A 15,901-nucleotide genomic window follows, 5' to 3' on the forward strand; every position below is an offset into this window, starting at 1 on the left:
ACTAGTGAAATTGACTCCAGGGGGTCCTCCAAGTATGCCCAAGCTTTTTTCTTTTAATTGCAGGTGCTTGCTGAAGGTGCGTTTTTTTAGTTTTTTTTTTTTAAAAGCACTTTGACAGGACAGGACTTTTCGCAGGTTTCAGTTTCGCCGGGACACGTTCTTGCGTTCTTTGCAACTGAATAGGGCGAATCGTGGTGACGTGCGCAATACTTTATCGGAGCCAAAACTAGCGATGACGGCGAAAACTCCGGTATGCAAAAAGTCTGGGACTTTTCGCCGGCAATTGAATACTGTCCTCAGTGGTAAAATAAAACACACTTTTTACTTGTGTAAATATCCACATGCATTAAAAGTTAAAAGCAGCAAGCGTAAAATTACAGCGGTCACCCAATCCCCGGCAAATAATAGCAGCTCCCGCAACCTCTTCTACGATATTTACACAAGTAAAAAGTGTGTTTTATTTTACCACTGAGTGCACTCTCCTGTATGTATTTGTTTCTGAACTTTTCTATGGTGCTATTGTTTAGTGTGTGTATATATATATATATATATATATATATATATATATATATACACACACACACACACACACATATATATATATATATATATACACACACACACACACACACATATATATATATATATATATATATATATACACACACATATATACACAGTACAGTACAAAAGTTTTAGACATGTGTGGAAAAAATGTTCAAAAGTGAATGACCAGAAGAGAAATCTAAATCAAATCAATATTTGGTGTGACCATCCTTTGCCTTCACATCAGCATCAATTCTTCTAGGTACACTTGTACACAGTTTTTGAAGGAACTCGGCAGCGAGGTTGTTCCAAACATCTTGGAGAACTAACCACAGATTTTCTGTGGATGTAGCCTTGCTGAAATCCTTCTGTCTCTTCATATAATCACAGACAGATAGACTCGATGACGTTTAGATCAGGACTCTTGTTCTTCTTTACGCTGAATATAGTTCTTAATGACATTGGCTGTATGTTTGGGGTCGTTGTCCTGCTGCAGAATAAATGTATTTCTTAGCATTGAGGACACCATTAATCTTAAACAAATGCCCAACTCCATTTGCTGAAATGCAGCCACAAACTTGCAAGGAACCTCCACCATGCTTCACTGTTGTCTGCAGACACTCATTATTGTACCGCTCTCCAGTCATTCGGCTCAGAACTGGCAGAAACCAGTGGGACCGAGATACACCCATCTGCTCTTTGGAGAAGTCTGGCAAGAAGTGGTCTTCATGGAAGAATTGCGGTCAAAAGCCCATACCTTCTACGTGGAAACAATGCCAAGTGACTAAACTGTGCACTAAAACATAGGAACTGGGGTGCAGAAAAATGGCAGCAGGTGCTCTGGACTGATGAGTCAATATTTGACATATTTGGCTGTAACAGAAGGCAGTTTGTTTCCGAGGGGCTGGAGAGTGGTACAATAATGAGTGTCTGCAGACAACAGTGAAGCAAGGCATCACCATTTTGTCCACTTTAGTCGTATGCTGATCCTCAAAAGTGTGGTTTAGTTATTGCCCCAATAATATTACAGTGTAAGTAATTATCTTCCTTTTACATATTTGTTTTACATGAATCAACAGCCTGTATGAAAATAGTATTAGTCTACAGAGAGTAGCCGACAAAACAAAATAAACTTTCATAAAAATATTTAGATAAACAAATGTGGTGTTAAGTTGCATAGCAATTCCATCAAGGACATTTTTAAGAATGTTTTCTGATCCCTCCACATTACAGAATAGAAGGACTATCTAGATCAAATTTTAAAATAATAGTGCTAATTTACTATAATTTATTAGCATTGGATTTAAATAATGTTAGAACTGAATAACAGCAAACAGACAGCAATGAGCTTTTATATTCATTGGGCCTGATTCAGTGATTGACTGTTCGCATGGCTGCTGCGTCTTTGGATGCAGCAGTGATGCTAACATATGCTAATGCAGCAGGTGTCTAATGACAATATTCATCATCACGACCATCGGTCGCGATAGCTGCAGTCATCTCCCATCGGAGTATATCTATGCTTACTCAGAATGGGTGACTGAACAGCTCAGCCGGCGTCAAGAAATCTGTGTTGATAGGTGCAGACCCTGGCCTGGAGACACCTACAAAACTGGGATCGAAATGTCTCTGTTTTGTAGAATGGTCCTCGTCCTCTCCTCACCCCCAAATGTCATTGGGGCACTGTGAGCGATCTCGCAGGACTTGTTCTGCAAGTGCGCAGAATGGGTCATGCGCAGTCCTTCTGCCACTAAAGATGTACACAAACCATTGGGTTTGCGTACATCTCTGAATAAGGCCCATTATAAGACAGCAGGTGCCTCCCCAGCGGTAGACTAGCATACCAGTGCCCTCCTCACCTCTGCGGACCTTAGAAACCACATAATAATTCTAGCACTGTCTGCATATACCTGTGTGTACTGAGAATATAAAATGTCTATGCTACATATAACAAATTAATTACAACTAATATATATTACATTTCTCTTTAGTTAACTAAAATATTGTTACCAAAAAACAATAAGTAGAAATGGAAATGGAAAAGAGATAAAGACTCCCAATACATTAATTATATTTAATAACAAATTTATGGACCATTGAAACCTTTGGATGTGTCTATTTTTCACATTGGGAATACTTAAATGATATGGTTCCTTTACACATACAGTGCAGCACAGCAATCCTTGTACCTTGTATGAGGTTTATTAAAATTGATTAAATATAAATAAAATATAGTATTCCTTCCTGGATTTCTACACAAACTTATTATAAAAATGACATAACATGTATGCTTACTGCCTTGGAGAAACATAAAACTAAACCAAAACAGTACATTAATAAACAAACATCTTATAAAATAAGGTTTAAACTATTATCAGAAACCCCCCAATATTTATTTAAAGGACATTTAAAGAAAGTGCATTCATTGTATAATAAATGTTATCTACGTATAGCTCCATAACATTTAGTTATGTTTAATAAATAATAAAAAATACTATATAGCATTGCCCCATATGTGGAGGTTTAAAATAAGCATGGGAATAAGGAGTTTTTAAATGTGTTGCAATATTCCATGATTTGGGAAGGGGGGGGGGAGGGCAGAATGGATCATCATGGATAATTCAACTAACCTTTATGCACCAAGATTAAGTTCATAGTCTAGAGCACAGGTTCTCAAACTCTGGGCCTGATTCAGACCCGGACGCTCGCTATGGGCAGATTGTTGCCCGTCTGCGCATGCTTTGCCATGCACGAACCCAGTCACTGCGATCGGGAATCGCTCCTAGCACACAGACTGAGCGCTACTTTGAGTGACAGATAATGCCGTTTGTGGGTGGTAACAGGGGAAGGTGCTTGTGAACGGGGGAGTGTTGCGGCGAATGCAGGAGTGTCTGTGTGTCAAAATGGAGTTTTATGGGTGTGCATAATTAGCATGGAGTCGTCATTGTACACGTCACTAGATTGCATTTCAGCCTGCAGTGATCGCAGTGCTTGCGGTGGGGTAGGGTCTACCTCAAGCTCTGTGTGCAGCTCCGATGGCTATCGATGGTTCTGATTATATCATACACTTCCTGGAGATTACGTGTGCTAAGAAAGAAAAGTGGGCGTCTTTATACCGGTGTGCGCTCACTCTGCCGTCGCTCTAAGACATAGAGGGCGTCCTTACACCAGACAGTGCGATCGTGGAATTTGATTACCCGACCCCTTTTGGATGCATGCGATCGCAGCTTAGCGTCCGGGTCTGAATCGACCCCTTTGTCCTCAGGACCCCAAACAGTGCAGGTTTTTCAGGTCTCCTCACAGAAACACAAGTGAAATAATTAGCTCCACCTGTGGATCTTTTAAAATAGGTCAGTGAATAATGAATACACCTGTGCACCTGCTGAGTGATCTGCAAAACGTGACCTATGTGGGGTCCTGAGGACAGAGTTTGAGAACCACTGGTCTAAAGAATAATGAGAGTTTGATTGCCCCAGTGAGTCCAACAGAGCCTTAGTGAATCCTGTAGAGAATAAAGCTTCTCCTGAACTTGTGGGAACTAACCCATGACTTGCTATTATGAGATCATACACTAGCAAAGTAGAAATCAAAAAAACACTAGAGAAATGAAAAGATGCACAAGGCACAAAGGGAGTTAGCAGCAGCTAGTCACTGGATACCTATTGCTGGTGTCTCCCCATATTTTACAGCTGAGGTTTTCAATATTTTTTATTTCTTTAAAGTCATTGTGACAAATCAGCATGGTGCCTTGATCCATAAACACCAAAATGTGCCTGACTATTGAAAGGATATTTAAATCCAATGAATGTAAGCAATATAATTGCTCAAAATCCTTGGTTTCAAAATTATCTCCTTCTGGTTATATAATAGGAATCTATTGGTTTAGGTTGGCTAAAAAGATCATAGATGTCAAACTGATCCATCTTTTGTGGGAGGTATTTGTCTGCTCCTCAACTGAGCGATGACATTTCTAAACAATCAGTCTGCATCTCCATGCAGGAAGGTAGTTGAAATGCCAGCTGTCGGGACACTGGCGCGGGAATCCAGATGCCGGCATCCAGACGGTAAGTAGAGGGGTTAGGGGGAGTGTTAGGCACTAGATGGTGGGTTAGGAACTAGGGGGGGGTTATGGTTAGGCACTAGGGGGGGAAGTTAGGTTTAGGGAGTGGGTAGGGGTTGAGATAGGGTACTTACCGGCCGTTGTTGGTATTTTAACCCTGTTGGGATGCCAGCATCGAGATTCTGACCGCTGGGATTCCGAGCGCCGGCATCCCATACCCAACCAGAATCAGAAAGATGCCCTAAATCTGGTCTTCTCGTGATATCCCACATATACACTTCTAGGGCAAATGCTAATGCCTGTACTGTGCATATGTACATACTATAAAACTCACACACAGTCCTGGGGAGATTCTGTGTATGATCTGTCCCTCTACTACATCTCAGCAAAATACTTCTATATTTCACTGCAGCGTAAAACAATGTTGCACCTAATACATAATGCCACCACTTGTTGACTCTTTCCGATAGTGTGCACACTGACACAGCCAATGCACGTAACAGTGGTCCAGACTTTCCCATTTGTTACACTGCTGCATTGTCTCTGTGATTCATATGTCAGTCCTTTATTTTCATACTGTACACTTGCCATATTCTCTTCTTCAGGACTGTGCCCACAGTGCAGACTCTCACAGATGATGTGCAGGAAGGGGAACACTGCACTATTATGGACGGTGTCGGAAACAATGTCTTCTGCTACATACATATTTAGAATGAGAGTACATTACAGAAAACCTGATTCTTCTTCATTCTCTGTCAGATGGGGAGCTGAAGAGCTGTCGTGTATATTACTATGTTGCAGTGGCACATGGATATCTGCAGTATATGGCTGAGAATGTCTATTTCTGCGCCTGGTGAGAAAACAAGCAATATGCAATCATTCTAATGTTTAGCGACAATCCCCACAAGGATACAACCCAACAGAACTAAAAGTAGAAAATGACTTTGGGAGGATGCACAAAGGTATAGGAGGAAATAGAAGAACTATAAGACATAGCCTCGCATTAAGTATAGCAGCATGAAAACCGTAGCTTAAATACATAGTTATATTCTTTACCAGCACACTGAGAATCAAAAATACAGACTCCTATAGAAATTATTGTAAAAAAGAAAAATACACAAAACATAAAAATATCAAACTGTCACACAACTGTATAAATGTGCCTCATGTACTACAGCAAGGGACATAACTTATGAATGATGTTGATAATGGTGTATAACTTGCATCATCAAAATGTCACCAACAAGAAATCAGTGGTATCAGATATTCCCCTTTCACACAGAAGCCAAAAACCCGGATGTTTGCTCGAGAATGCACATCGACCCGGGTCTGGCATATGTGTGAAAGGTAAAATGGGGTTGGCAGTCCGGTATCCGCTACCCTGGTCGCTATCAGACTTTTTCCCAAGACTTGCAACAAACCGGCTGGAAAGTCTGAAAGGTGCGACCCAGTCATGTGGAAAGAAATTGATTGGCTGAGGACAGCAGCACTTGGAGAGAACATCTGAATGCCGGAAGACCCAGGTCACTGTAAGACCCATGTCCGGTGTGTAGGGTGACGACCCAGGAATAACCCGGGTCGTCACCCTTGTGTAAAAGAGATAGCCGGGCTTCAACCTGTGCTCAGTATCCCGTGTACAAGCCGGGATTTTATATCTGAAAGGGGTATCATATGACTTTTAGAAAATACAAGGTGGTATTATGAGGTGATATTAGGAGTCCTGTGTAGAGATTATATGCCAACCTGGAGGATGTACCAGTCTCGAATGCATCTTGGGTAGGGAGTAAAGAAATTGTTGTAAATCATAGGCAAAGGCAGGGGGGTTTCCATCTGCCTGGAAACCCCCCTCCCCAGCCCACACCATGACCACAATAGAAATAGTAATGTAATAGAATTTTACTAGTGTTGCATGTTCTTCACAGTATCACAAATGAAATAATTAGCACCACCTGTGGATCTTTTAACATGTATCAGACAGTAATAAATAACCTGTGCACCAACTAGGAGATCTGGTAAAATGCAGTGTCAGGGGTGCACTGCTATAGAGCCCAATATGAACATATATGTCCAGGGCAGTGCTAGGTTATTCTGCTGCTCCCACAGATTCCCGGACTTGCTCTAATACTCTGGAATGGTGCCCACATCTAAAATAAAACCATTCAGCTCAAACAGGATGGCCCTACTGCCGCATTTAATGGCTTACTGTGATTGCTGGTCCTGTATATGCTGGAATTATGACACACAATATACTTTGTATGACGCATATTAAAACTGGTTAAGTGCTAATTCTACCCTCTTCATGGACTGGCCACACTCACTCTAAAAGCAGGCATTTGGAAACCCCCCTCTAGAAATCCTGCGTTTGCCACTGTAAATGGTTGTGTTTGTGTTAAGAAATCTGCTGTTTCTTTACTAATATATTGGTGTTTGTCTCCCAGACTGACCTTCATATCAATCACCATTTTGTAGAATATCATGGAGTCATATCAATTGATGATAACAGTTCCTGTCAGACAGCTGTTTCTTCATTTCCCTGGCATACTGTAATCAGCATAGTCTTTCAAAATTATCTCCCCCTTGTAGGCAGGGAGTGTAACAAAATGACTGTCTGCTCTGAATGTATCAATATTTTGTTAAGATTATAAAAAAGATGCCATGCTTTTAACTGAAGATTCTGTATGCTTTTCTGAGAATCCTTCAGAATGTATTGATCGGTTGAAGCAGGATCAAATCTGTTAAGGGGCACATCCACCAGCAGTCTTTGAAACGACTGCACGATTACGACACTGTAATCGTGCAGTCGTGTCATGGTCTGTGCTGTACCTACACTGAACGAGCAGTTATTCAGTGCAGTGTAGGCACATCAACCTAACATGCTGACGTTGTTGCCAGGTTGACAGCATGTTCAGCCGATGATTGATGTTGGAAACGACCAGCGGGAATCGCTGGTCGTTTCCGACATTAATGTGCCCGATTCATGAGCGATTGAATGATAACAAAATCGTTATCGTTCAATCACTCATGGAAATCGGCAAGTGGATGTGCACCCTAAGACTATCTAAGGGATTTGGGTGAAAGAATCATTGTACAGTACTACCAGAGATATACTCAGAGTATTTTTTCAACAAAACGGGTATAGACATAAGTCATAATTGTTCTCACAGTGTATGTACATCTACATGCCAGTCAAGGCAGTTTGGTTGAATAGTGTGAAATCTATGACTTATGGTTGTATTAGCATTTGTTTTAATTTTTGGGGGGGAATTTCTAGATTAATTTTTTTTCATTTACTTTTCAATAGTCATTTCTATAGTAGCCTGCATCTCCAGTTGCTTCTGATTGAATATTCATAAAACTACACAGTTCATGCTGTTTTACTATTTGACAGGTACCATTGTAACAAAATAATTATGTTATGGCTGATGGGTGTGTATGTATACACAAGGAATATTAAGCTTGGTACACAGAGACGATATTGGCATATGATGTAGTTTTCCGGACGAATCAGAACAGAATATCGGGCACATCACTCTGTGTGTAATGCCAATATGCGGCGCAATCGCATGCGGCCCCGTTGCACATAATGAAGATACGACCCGACATATCGGCTGGGTACACATCGCTCAGTGTGTACCCAGCTTAAGTTTCAATTGTTGCAACATTTGATGACCTGACCAACTGCGTTAAAGTCTTCAGCATCTGGTCAGTCCTACTATATCACAAAGAATTATAAGCACAGGCATTACTAACACATTAGTGTTAAACATAAGTGCTTTCCCAGGCGTTTTATGTTAGAAAGCAGTGTGCTCCTGTACTGTCTCCACACTGTGCATACATTCTGGGAACTTAAACTCAGAGGGGTCTATTTACTAAGCAGTGTTAGGAGACAGAGTGAAAAGTGATAATCAGCTCCCAACTGTCATTTTTCAAACACAGCCTGTGAGATGGCAGTTAGGTGCCGATTGGCTGGTATCACTTTTCACTCTGTCTCCTAACACTATATAGACCTCAGAGTCTGCAAGGAGCTCCATTCTTGTACTTGATGTGCTACTGCACATGTAACTGCAGCCATCTTAGCTCTGTGTAGAATGACATGGTGGGAGACAGTAGTCTCCTGCTTAGCTACCATGAAAAACCCGGTTAATCCCTGTATATAAAAGCTGTTTCAGCATCTTGCACCATTACCTGCAAGCAGCTTACACTCACCAACTAGTGAGTTGTATAAGACACTGTTCTGCTCAAGCTTCACTCCATTACCAATGTACATGTAACAGTGAGCACAGCTGTACCTATTATCTAACAATGAACCAACACTACTGATTAACTAACTGGGCTGTTCATAGTATGAGTTATCAGCTGATGTGGGTCTATAGAACTCTGCAGTATCAACATCTGCACACATCATTTGAAACATTTTATAGCTGATATGCTTGGTGGAGGTCTTACTTTAAAAGCCTGTGTGCAGGTGAGCTTCAAATCAGGAAGCATATCTTATGTTTAACACTAATGTGATAGCAATTGTCATGCTTATTATTCCGAGTGATATGGTAGGACTGACCAGATGGGGGATGACTTTGGCGCAGTGGGTCATCTAATGGGGGGCATCCACTAGACGATTTTATCCCTGTCCAACCTCTTAACGATTTTCCCTTGAAGTTTCCCTTGAAATATGATCTTCCACTCTGAGCAATTTGCAAAAGATTTGCAAACAATTTGCAAAAGATTTGCAAACGATTTGCAAAAGATCTAACAATAAACTATGTTGATTTAATCTGTGATTGAGAGCTTTCAGCTATAGTGGGCAGATAGTGGTTCATCGTTTGATCGTTCAGCGTGAACGATGTGTAAACGATATGTAAACGATTTGTAAGCAATCAAGTGAAATTGACCTGTATGTTCAGTCGATGGAGGAGACGATCAAATGACCAGCGGGAGCGCACATCATACATCGTTAGAAACAATTACTGCACGATCTACAAACGATGTTTGAACGATTATCGAACGATTTTATCATTATCGTTCAACTTTATCGTCTAGTGGATACCCCCCCTTTAAGAAATATTGCAACAACTGAAACGGACATTCCCTATTTATAGAGTACAGAGAATACAGTTTGGAGTGTCTGTAATATATATGGTGAGTGCAGAGCTTCTGTGAGCTAAAAGAGACTAGGACACCCATATCATATGCAAAAAAAGAATCAATCAGAGTAAGAGAGCCATTTTGTCAGAATACATAAGCAATGTACTTATCAACTGTAGCCTTTACTGCTGTGTTAGAAATGGAATGTAAACCAGTCCCAGCTGGATGGCCGTTTCGATGTGCCATCCACACCTTTCTCAAGGGCAGGCAGAATGGTGTAGATATTGCAAATTAGTGGCTGTGTTTGGAGAATGTGCATAGAATATGGCTCCCTAGGAGGAGGTATTCGCTTAAATTTCATTTTGTTTCTTGCCCAGTTTCTACCATACAACACAACTGTCAGTGATGTGACCCAAATAAATGAAAAAAGTCATGCAAAAAAATCCACTCACCTTATTATTAGGGCAATGAGTAGAACGACGACTGTAAGAAATATGAAAGCTCCAGATATGCCTACTGCTAAAACAGAATAGAGAGCACAAATTACTTTTATGTCATGCAAGCCAAATAACTAACTGTTTGTGTTTTGTCTTTTTCTTACATATTGTTTTAGCTTGCTGCCCCATAGGTTCTGCTCATGTAAAAGAAGAAAACAATGTTAGGTATTCCTTTCTATAATTGGTTAAAATGGGCAATGCTAGTAAATGCACCTAGAAACATTTTACTAATTAATCATGCATGTTCCGTTCTGTGACCAATTATACTTGGCTACATTTTTACAGTAATAAGGTACCAATATATGCTGTGAATAAGGCTGCAATTAAGGCTTTCTAGACCAATATGGATGCAAGCTGTAATGTGGGGTACACATTTGAGCAATGCAACTGCCGACTGACCTGACGATTTCCCGAACGATCGAGCACAAACGATATTGTTCATATACATTAAACAACCATCGTTGTATCCGAAAAATAGTTCTGTTCAGAGGATCGTCACCAATCAATTGTTTCTTTGTACACAGGGTCCAACTGTCTTGTTGAACTGTGCCAAATGTTCCTACAATTTGCACCAAGCGGCTGACCTGTTGTGCGCTCGTTTGGTTGACTGTACACTCTGCGTGTTATCGACATATCTTCCAGAAACATCGCATCTGCTGTGCAGCACGGCCGATGTGATATAGCTGTACTGTAAGTAGTTGAAAGACGAATTGTGTGTACACACGTAAATATGGTTTCTACAACAAATCGTTGACTGCTTCTACACACGATATGTTTATTGTATAGCGAGCATTACACATGTGGGTCCAGAAAGACCATCAAGAACTAATAGAGATCTTAAGGAGAGATAGTAAATGATCAATTGGAATATGGCCACGTATACAGCTACTGCCTGACCATGCATGCTGTCAGTATATGACCATGCTAGTTTTGCTTTGTTTGATCTATTTGTTTGTCCTGAGCTGCCCGATTTTAAAGACTGAACCACACACATATGTAACTGTAAAGGTCAAATCTGTCAGAGATCTGTTGCTTGGGCAGTAATTCTGATATGCCTGTCTGGCCAGATCTAGGATACTTTCAATTTGACTGTATGTCCTATGCACTCCTCATGGGGACATTAGAAACAGAGATGGTTAAAATGGTTTCAAATTTATTTTATAAATTGGTTCATAAAATAATTTTGAAATGTAGAAAATGTGCAATAAATTGTCAACTTTAGACTAAAAAATGTTAGGTAAGCTCAACCAAAGTGATTAGATCCATATTCGATCTTATAAACAACTACAATGTACAGTAGGGGCGTAGCCAGAAATTTGTGGCCCCCATAGCAACATTTTGAAGAGGTCCCAGTTCTAATGCTTCTAGAGCGACACATTTGGTATCCGCAGAATGTTGTCATTCTATGCCCCAAAGTAGTGATTAGTTAATGTTATGCCCCATAGTAGTGTCATAGTTTATTTTATACCCCATAGTAGTGTCATAGTTTATTTTATGCCCCATAGTAGTGCCCTAGTTCATTTATGCACCATAGTAGTGTCCTAGTGCACATTATATCACACCATGCTCCCTGTTCATATTATGCTACACTGTAGTGTCCCTAGTTCACAATATGTAACACTGTAGTGTTGCTAGTACACATTATGCCATACAGTGCTCTCAGATCATATTATACTACATTGTAGTGCCCCAGTTCACCATATAATCACATAGTTGTGCTGCCAGTACAGTACCCCCAGTTCACATTATGCCACACAGTGACCCCAATATATATGCGACAGTGAAATGCCCTCAGTTTATATTATCCCACATTGTAGTATCAGCAGTTCATATTATACCACATTGCAGAGCCATCAGTTCATATTATGCCACATTGAATTGCCCTCAGTTCATATTATGATACATTGTAGTGTCCCAATTTGAAATTATGCCACATTGTAGTGTTCCCATGTAATACTGTGCAATATTAAAGTGACTCCAGTTTATAGTAAGCCACAATGCAGTGTCCAATCATATTAGGTACCATTACAGTGTCCTCAGTTCATATTATGCCACACTATAGTGCCTCTGGTTTATATATTGTGCCACATTACATTGCTTCCAGGTCTTGTAATGTAACATTACTGTGCCCTCCAATTCACTTTATGCCAAATTACAGTGCCACCTGTTCAAATTGTGCCACATTACAGTGACCCCAGTACATTATTAACATTCACAACACACACCCTCTTACCAGTATAATATCCACTACACATACCACTCAATGAAAATGGAATGTCACCCTATCAGACAGCTTTATCCTACATAGAAGTAAGGTAGGATATTATATTCCATTGACTCCTTAACTTATCTCACCTTATTTGCGAATCCCTATTGGCATCTTTTGAATATTTCATGGTAGTCCCACATCTGCAGGACCTTCAGGGCTCAGCAGATTGACGTTTACAGTGAATGTAAATACAGAGGAGGAAGACCAACCAGCTCCTACAAGAGGAGAATAGTTGGTCCTGCCGGAATTTTCACATTGAGTGGAGAATTTCTTAATTATACTTTCCCTTTCTGGAACAGTCCTAATCTCAGAGCTCAATCCCTGCAACAAAGCTCAATTCACAAAGACTGTAATCAAAGAGAAGCTTATTTATTTTCCAACAATGGTAGGCTCACTGATTAGCTCAACTGTGCCTATGAGAGTAAAACATGAAGGCAGGAGATGGATCATATTAGTGTGGAGCATTACTTGAGAGGGAGAGACAGAGACTGACACCTATACGAGCATAGACGAGTTCCCCTTTTCAGGTCAAGCCACGGGTCGAACAGCATTAGCAGGCAATTCCAGAAACTTGGTAGACAAATAAATGACCTGGGTCCAGGACCCCTAAGCCTCTGGACCGAATAGCAATGACTCCACCTGCACCCACTATAGCTACGCCCATGATGTATAGTATAAAGTATTTAATGGTTTTCCAAGCAAACAGTTGTTTCATCAAGATTAAAATGGGACCATTTAGGGGGGCGTGGCTTGGTGGCCTAAGATGGTGGGTGCTTTTCTTAGGAGCTCCACACCCAGCATCTCCTAGCGGATTCCCCTGCTAATCCTGGGGGACAAATCCACCAACCTCCACCACCCAGAGCCCCGCTGAGGACACAGGGGTCCTGTTGACTGTATTTGTGGGACCCCCTGACGGCGTTTCATCCCCTGACGGCGTCTCATCCCGCTAACCCACACCAGAGGCCTGCCTTGGGAGCCTCCTGACGCCATTACCCCGCGCTCTACGACCTCCTTACCGGACTTGGAGCGGCATCTGTGTCCGGATCTGCGCCGCCGGCGAGGTGACTGGACTTCCAGCTCGCGGCCACGGCTGGACGCCGCGGGTCCTCACAGCCGCGTCTCCATCCTCCCTCCTCACAGAGTGCTGCAGTCGGCGCCTGACGCTCTGGAACTCCCGCTGCCGCTCCTGGCTGGGTCCGGCTGAGTAGCGGGATAGCGGGTGTATCATCTCCACCTCTTGCCCCCTTGCAGATTCTCCAAGCGGCGCTCAGACTGGTGGCCCGGGCTTCCTGCTCCCTGCTGGTCCATACCTCCTCCTAGAAGCTCTGCAGCCCTCCCCCGGGGATATTCACATGCCAGACCAGGACTACCTCTACTAAGGTCTGTATTGTAAAGCTACATTGGAGACCAATCTGTCTACACATATATACAGTCAGGTCCATAAATATTGGGACATTGACAGAATTTTCATATTTAGGCCTCTATTCACCACCACAATGGCTTTGAAATGAAACAAACAAGATGTGATTTAACTGCAGACTTTCAGATTTAATTTGAGGGTAATTACATCCAAATCAGGTGAACGGTGTAGGAATTACAACGGTTTCTATATGTGCCTCCCAGTTTTTAAGGGGCCAAAAGTAATGGGACTATCAACTCAAAAGCTATTTCATGGACAGGTGTAGGCTATTCCCTCTATTCATGGTCTAAGAGTATGTGGGCCGCAAAAAAAAAAAAAAAAAAAAGCTTTATATGCAATTTTTGAAAGGTTTATTATTAATAAAAACCAATGCAGTCCACCCTGTAGTAGTGCCCCTTATGCAATGCCCTCCTGTATTAGAGCCCCTTAAGCAATGCCCCCTGAAGTTGTGCCCATTATGCAATGCCCCCTGTATTAGAGCCCATTATGCAATCCCCCTTTATTAGAGCCCCTTCTGCAGTGCGCACAAGTAATGCCCCTAGTAGTGCCCATTATGCAGTGCCCCTTATACAGTGACCCCAGTATTGCACCTTATGCAGAGACCCCAGTAATGCCCCTTATGCAGTGCCCCCAGTTATGCACCTAATGCAGTGCCCCCAGTAATGCCCTTAGTAGTGCCCCTTATGCAATGCCCTCAGTAATGCCCCTTATGCTGTGCCCTCTCCCAGTGTAGAAAAGGCCCCCACCCCCCCTGTGCGGTACTTACCTTTGTTCATGCTGGCCACTGGGCACAGCTCCAGTCCACGCCATCAGCGCTACCGTGTAGAGGATGCTGCTGACTGGATCTAACTTGATTCAACAAGTGCAGACTCCCCTATTCGCGGGTGATGTCATGACATCACCCGCACACTACATCACTGGGAGCGCTGGCCTTTGAAGCGATCAGAGGCTTCTTTAGACTCTGATCGCTTCAGAGACCAGCGTTCCCAGTTTTAAATACAGTAAACACTACCCGATCGCAGCAGGGTCTGGGCAGTATAATATATGTATTTGGGCCCACACTGTCAGGCTGCATAAAGTGTTTATTTGGGCCGCATGTTTGACATGCATGATCTAGAACCTTGGAGAGGATTATAAAGAAATACTACCCTATCCTCCTGAAAGATGAGAAGCTTAAACACATTCTCCCACCAAAGCCAAGACTGGTGTATAAAAGAGCACAGAATTTGAGAAATAGATTAGTCCCCAGAGCCTTGAGACCGGATGGAAAGCAGGAATCAAAGCCGAAAAAAGGCTTCAAGTATTGCCTTAGATGCCAAGTCTGCAAAACCACAGATCATAAAAATACGGAAATTTTAATATCTTTTAAATCTGTTACTAGCAAAATATTCAAGATATAGATGGGTCCTCTTACATCTAGCCTCCTTGCGCTTTATATAGCCCTTTTAGTCGCGCCGTGCCGTGGAGTGACTCGATAGCGCCGAGCATTTTTGTGCAACTTTTTTACCTTCAAATGTGTCTTATTTACACAGCGATGTTAATAGATAGCAGAAGCTGTTTCTGCTGATTAAAATGATATGCAGCATGCCTATGTTCTGTGAGCGAGTGCGGGTGTATCTGCATGTGAAACGCTACGTTACAGTGTCAGCGGCTGCAACACTGTAACGCAGTGTTTCGCATGCAGATACACCCGCAGTCACACACAGAATATAGGCATGCTGCATATTATTTTAATCAGCAGGAGCATCGTTGTGTGAATAAAATGCATTTGAAGGTAAAAAGTTGCACAAAAGACTTCATACTGAAACACAACTACTTCTGGTTAAACGGCACATACTACAGATAGACCACTGGGACCGCTATGGGGACTCGATTCACCCCCAGTTATGTAAACCTGTACATGAGCAAATGGGAGGACGAACGCATATGGACAGGACATAACTGGGAGGCGAATTTAGTCCTCTGGATGTGATACATCGACGACATCCTATGCATCTGGAAAGGACCACCAGACACACTCGAAAAAT

General features: G+C 41.9%; 1 protein-coding gene across 4 annotated transcripts in view; it reads right to left on the reverse strand.

The window, feature by feature from the left end:
• Window positions 1–2,642: 2,642 nt before the first annotated feature.
• Window positions 2,643–15,901, reverse strand: part of IL15RA (interleukin 15 receptor subunit alpha) — an 87,979-nt gene continuing 74,720 nt past the window's right edge. For 3 of the 4 annotated variants that reach the window (XM_088468904.1, XM_088468901.1, XM_088468903.1), the window contains 3 exons: window positions 10,290–10,319; window positions 10,141–10,207; window positions 2,643–5,456 (listed from right to left, as the gene is read on the reverse strand). In XM_088468904.1, coding sequence (XP_088325030.1) covers window positions 5,330–5,456; window positions 10,141–10,207; window positions 10,290–10,319 — 224 coding nt within the window. In that variant the 3' untranslated portion in view covers window positions 2,643–5,329. The remainder of the gene's footprint in view (window positions 5,457–10,140; window positions 10,208–10,289; window positions 10,320–15,901) is intronic. The other variant, XM_088468902.1, reaches the window with a different exon arrangement.

Source organism: Taudactylus pleione, unplaced genomic scaffold, assembly GCF_031769625.1.
Source record: "Taudactylus pleione unplaced genomic scaffold, aTauple2 ptg000086l, whole genome shotgun sequence".
Lineage (NCBI taxonomy): Eukaryota > Metazoa > Chordata > Amphibia > Anura > Myobatrachidae > Taudactylus > Taudactylus pleione.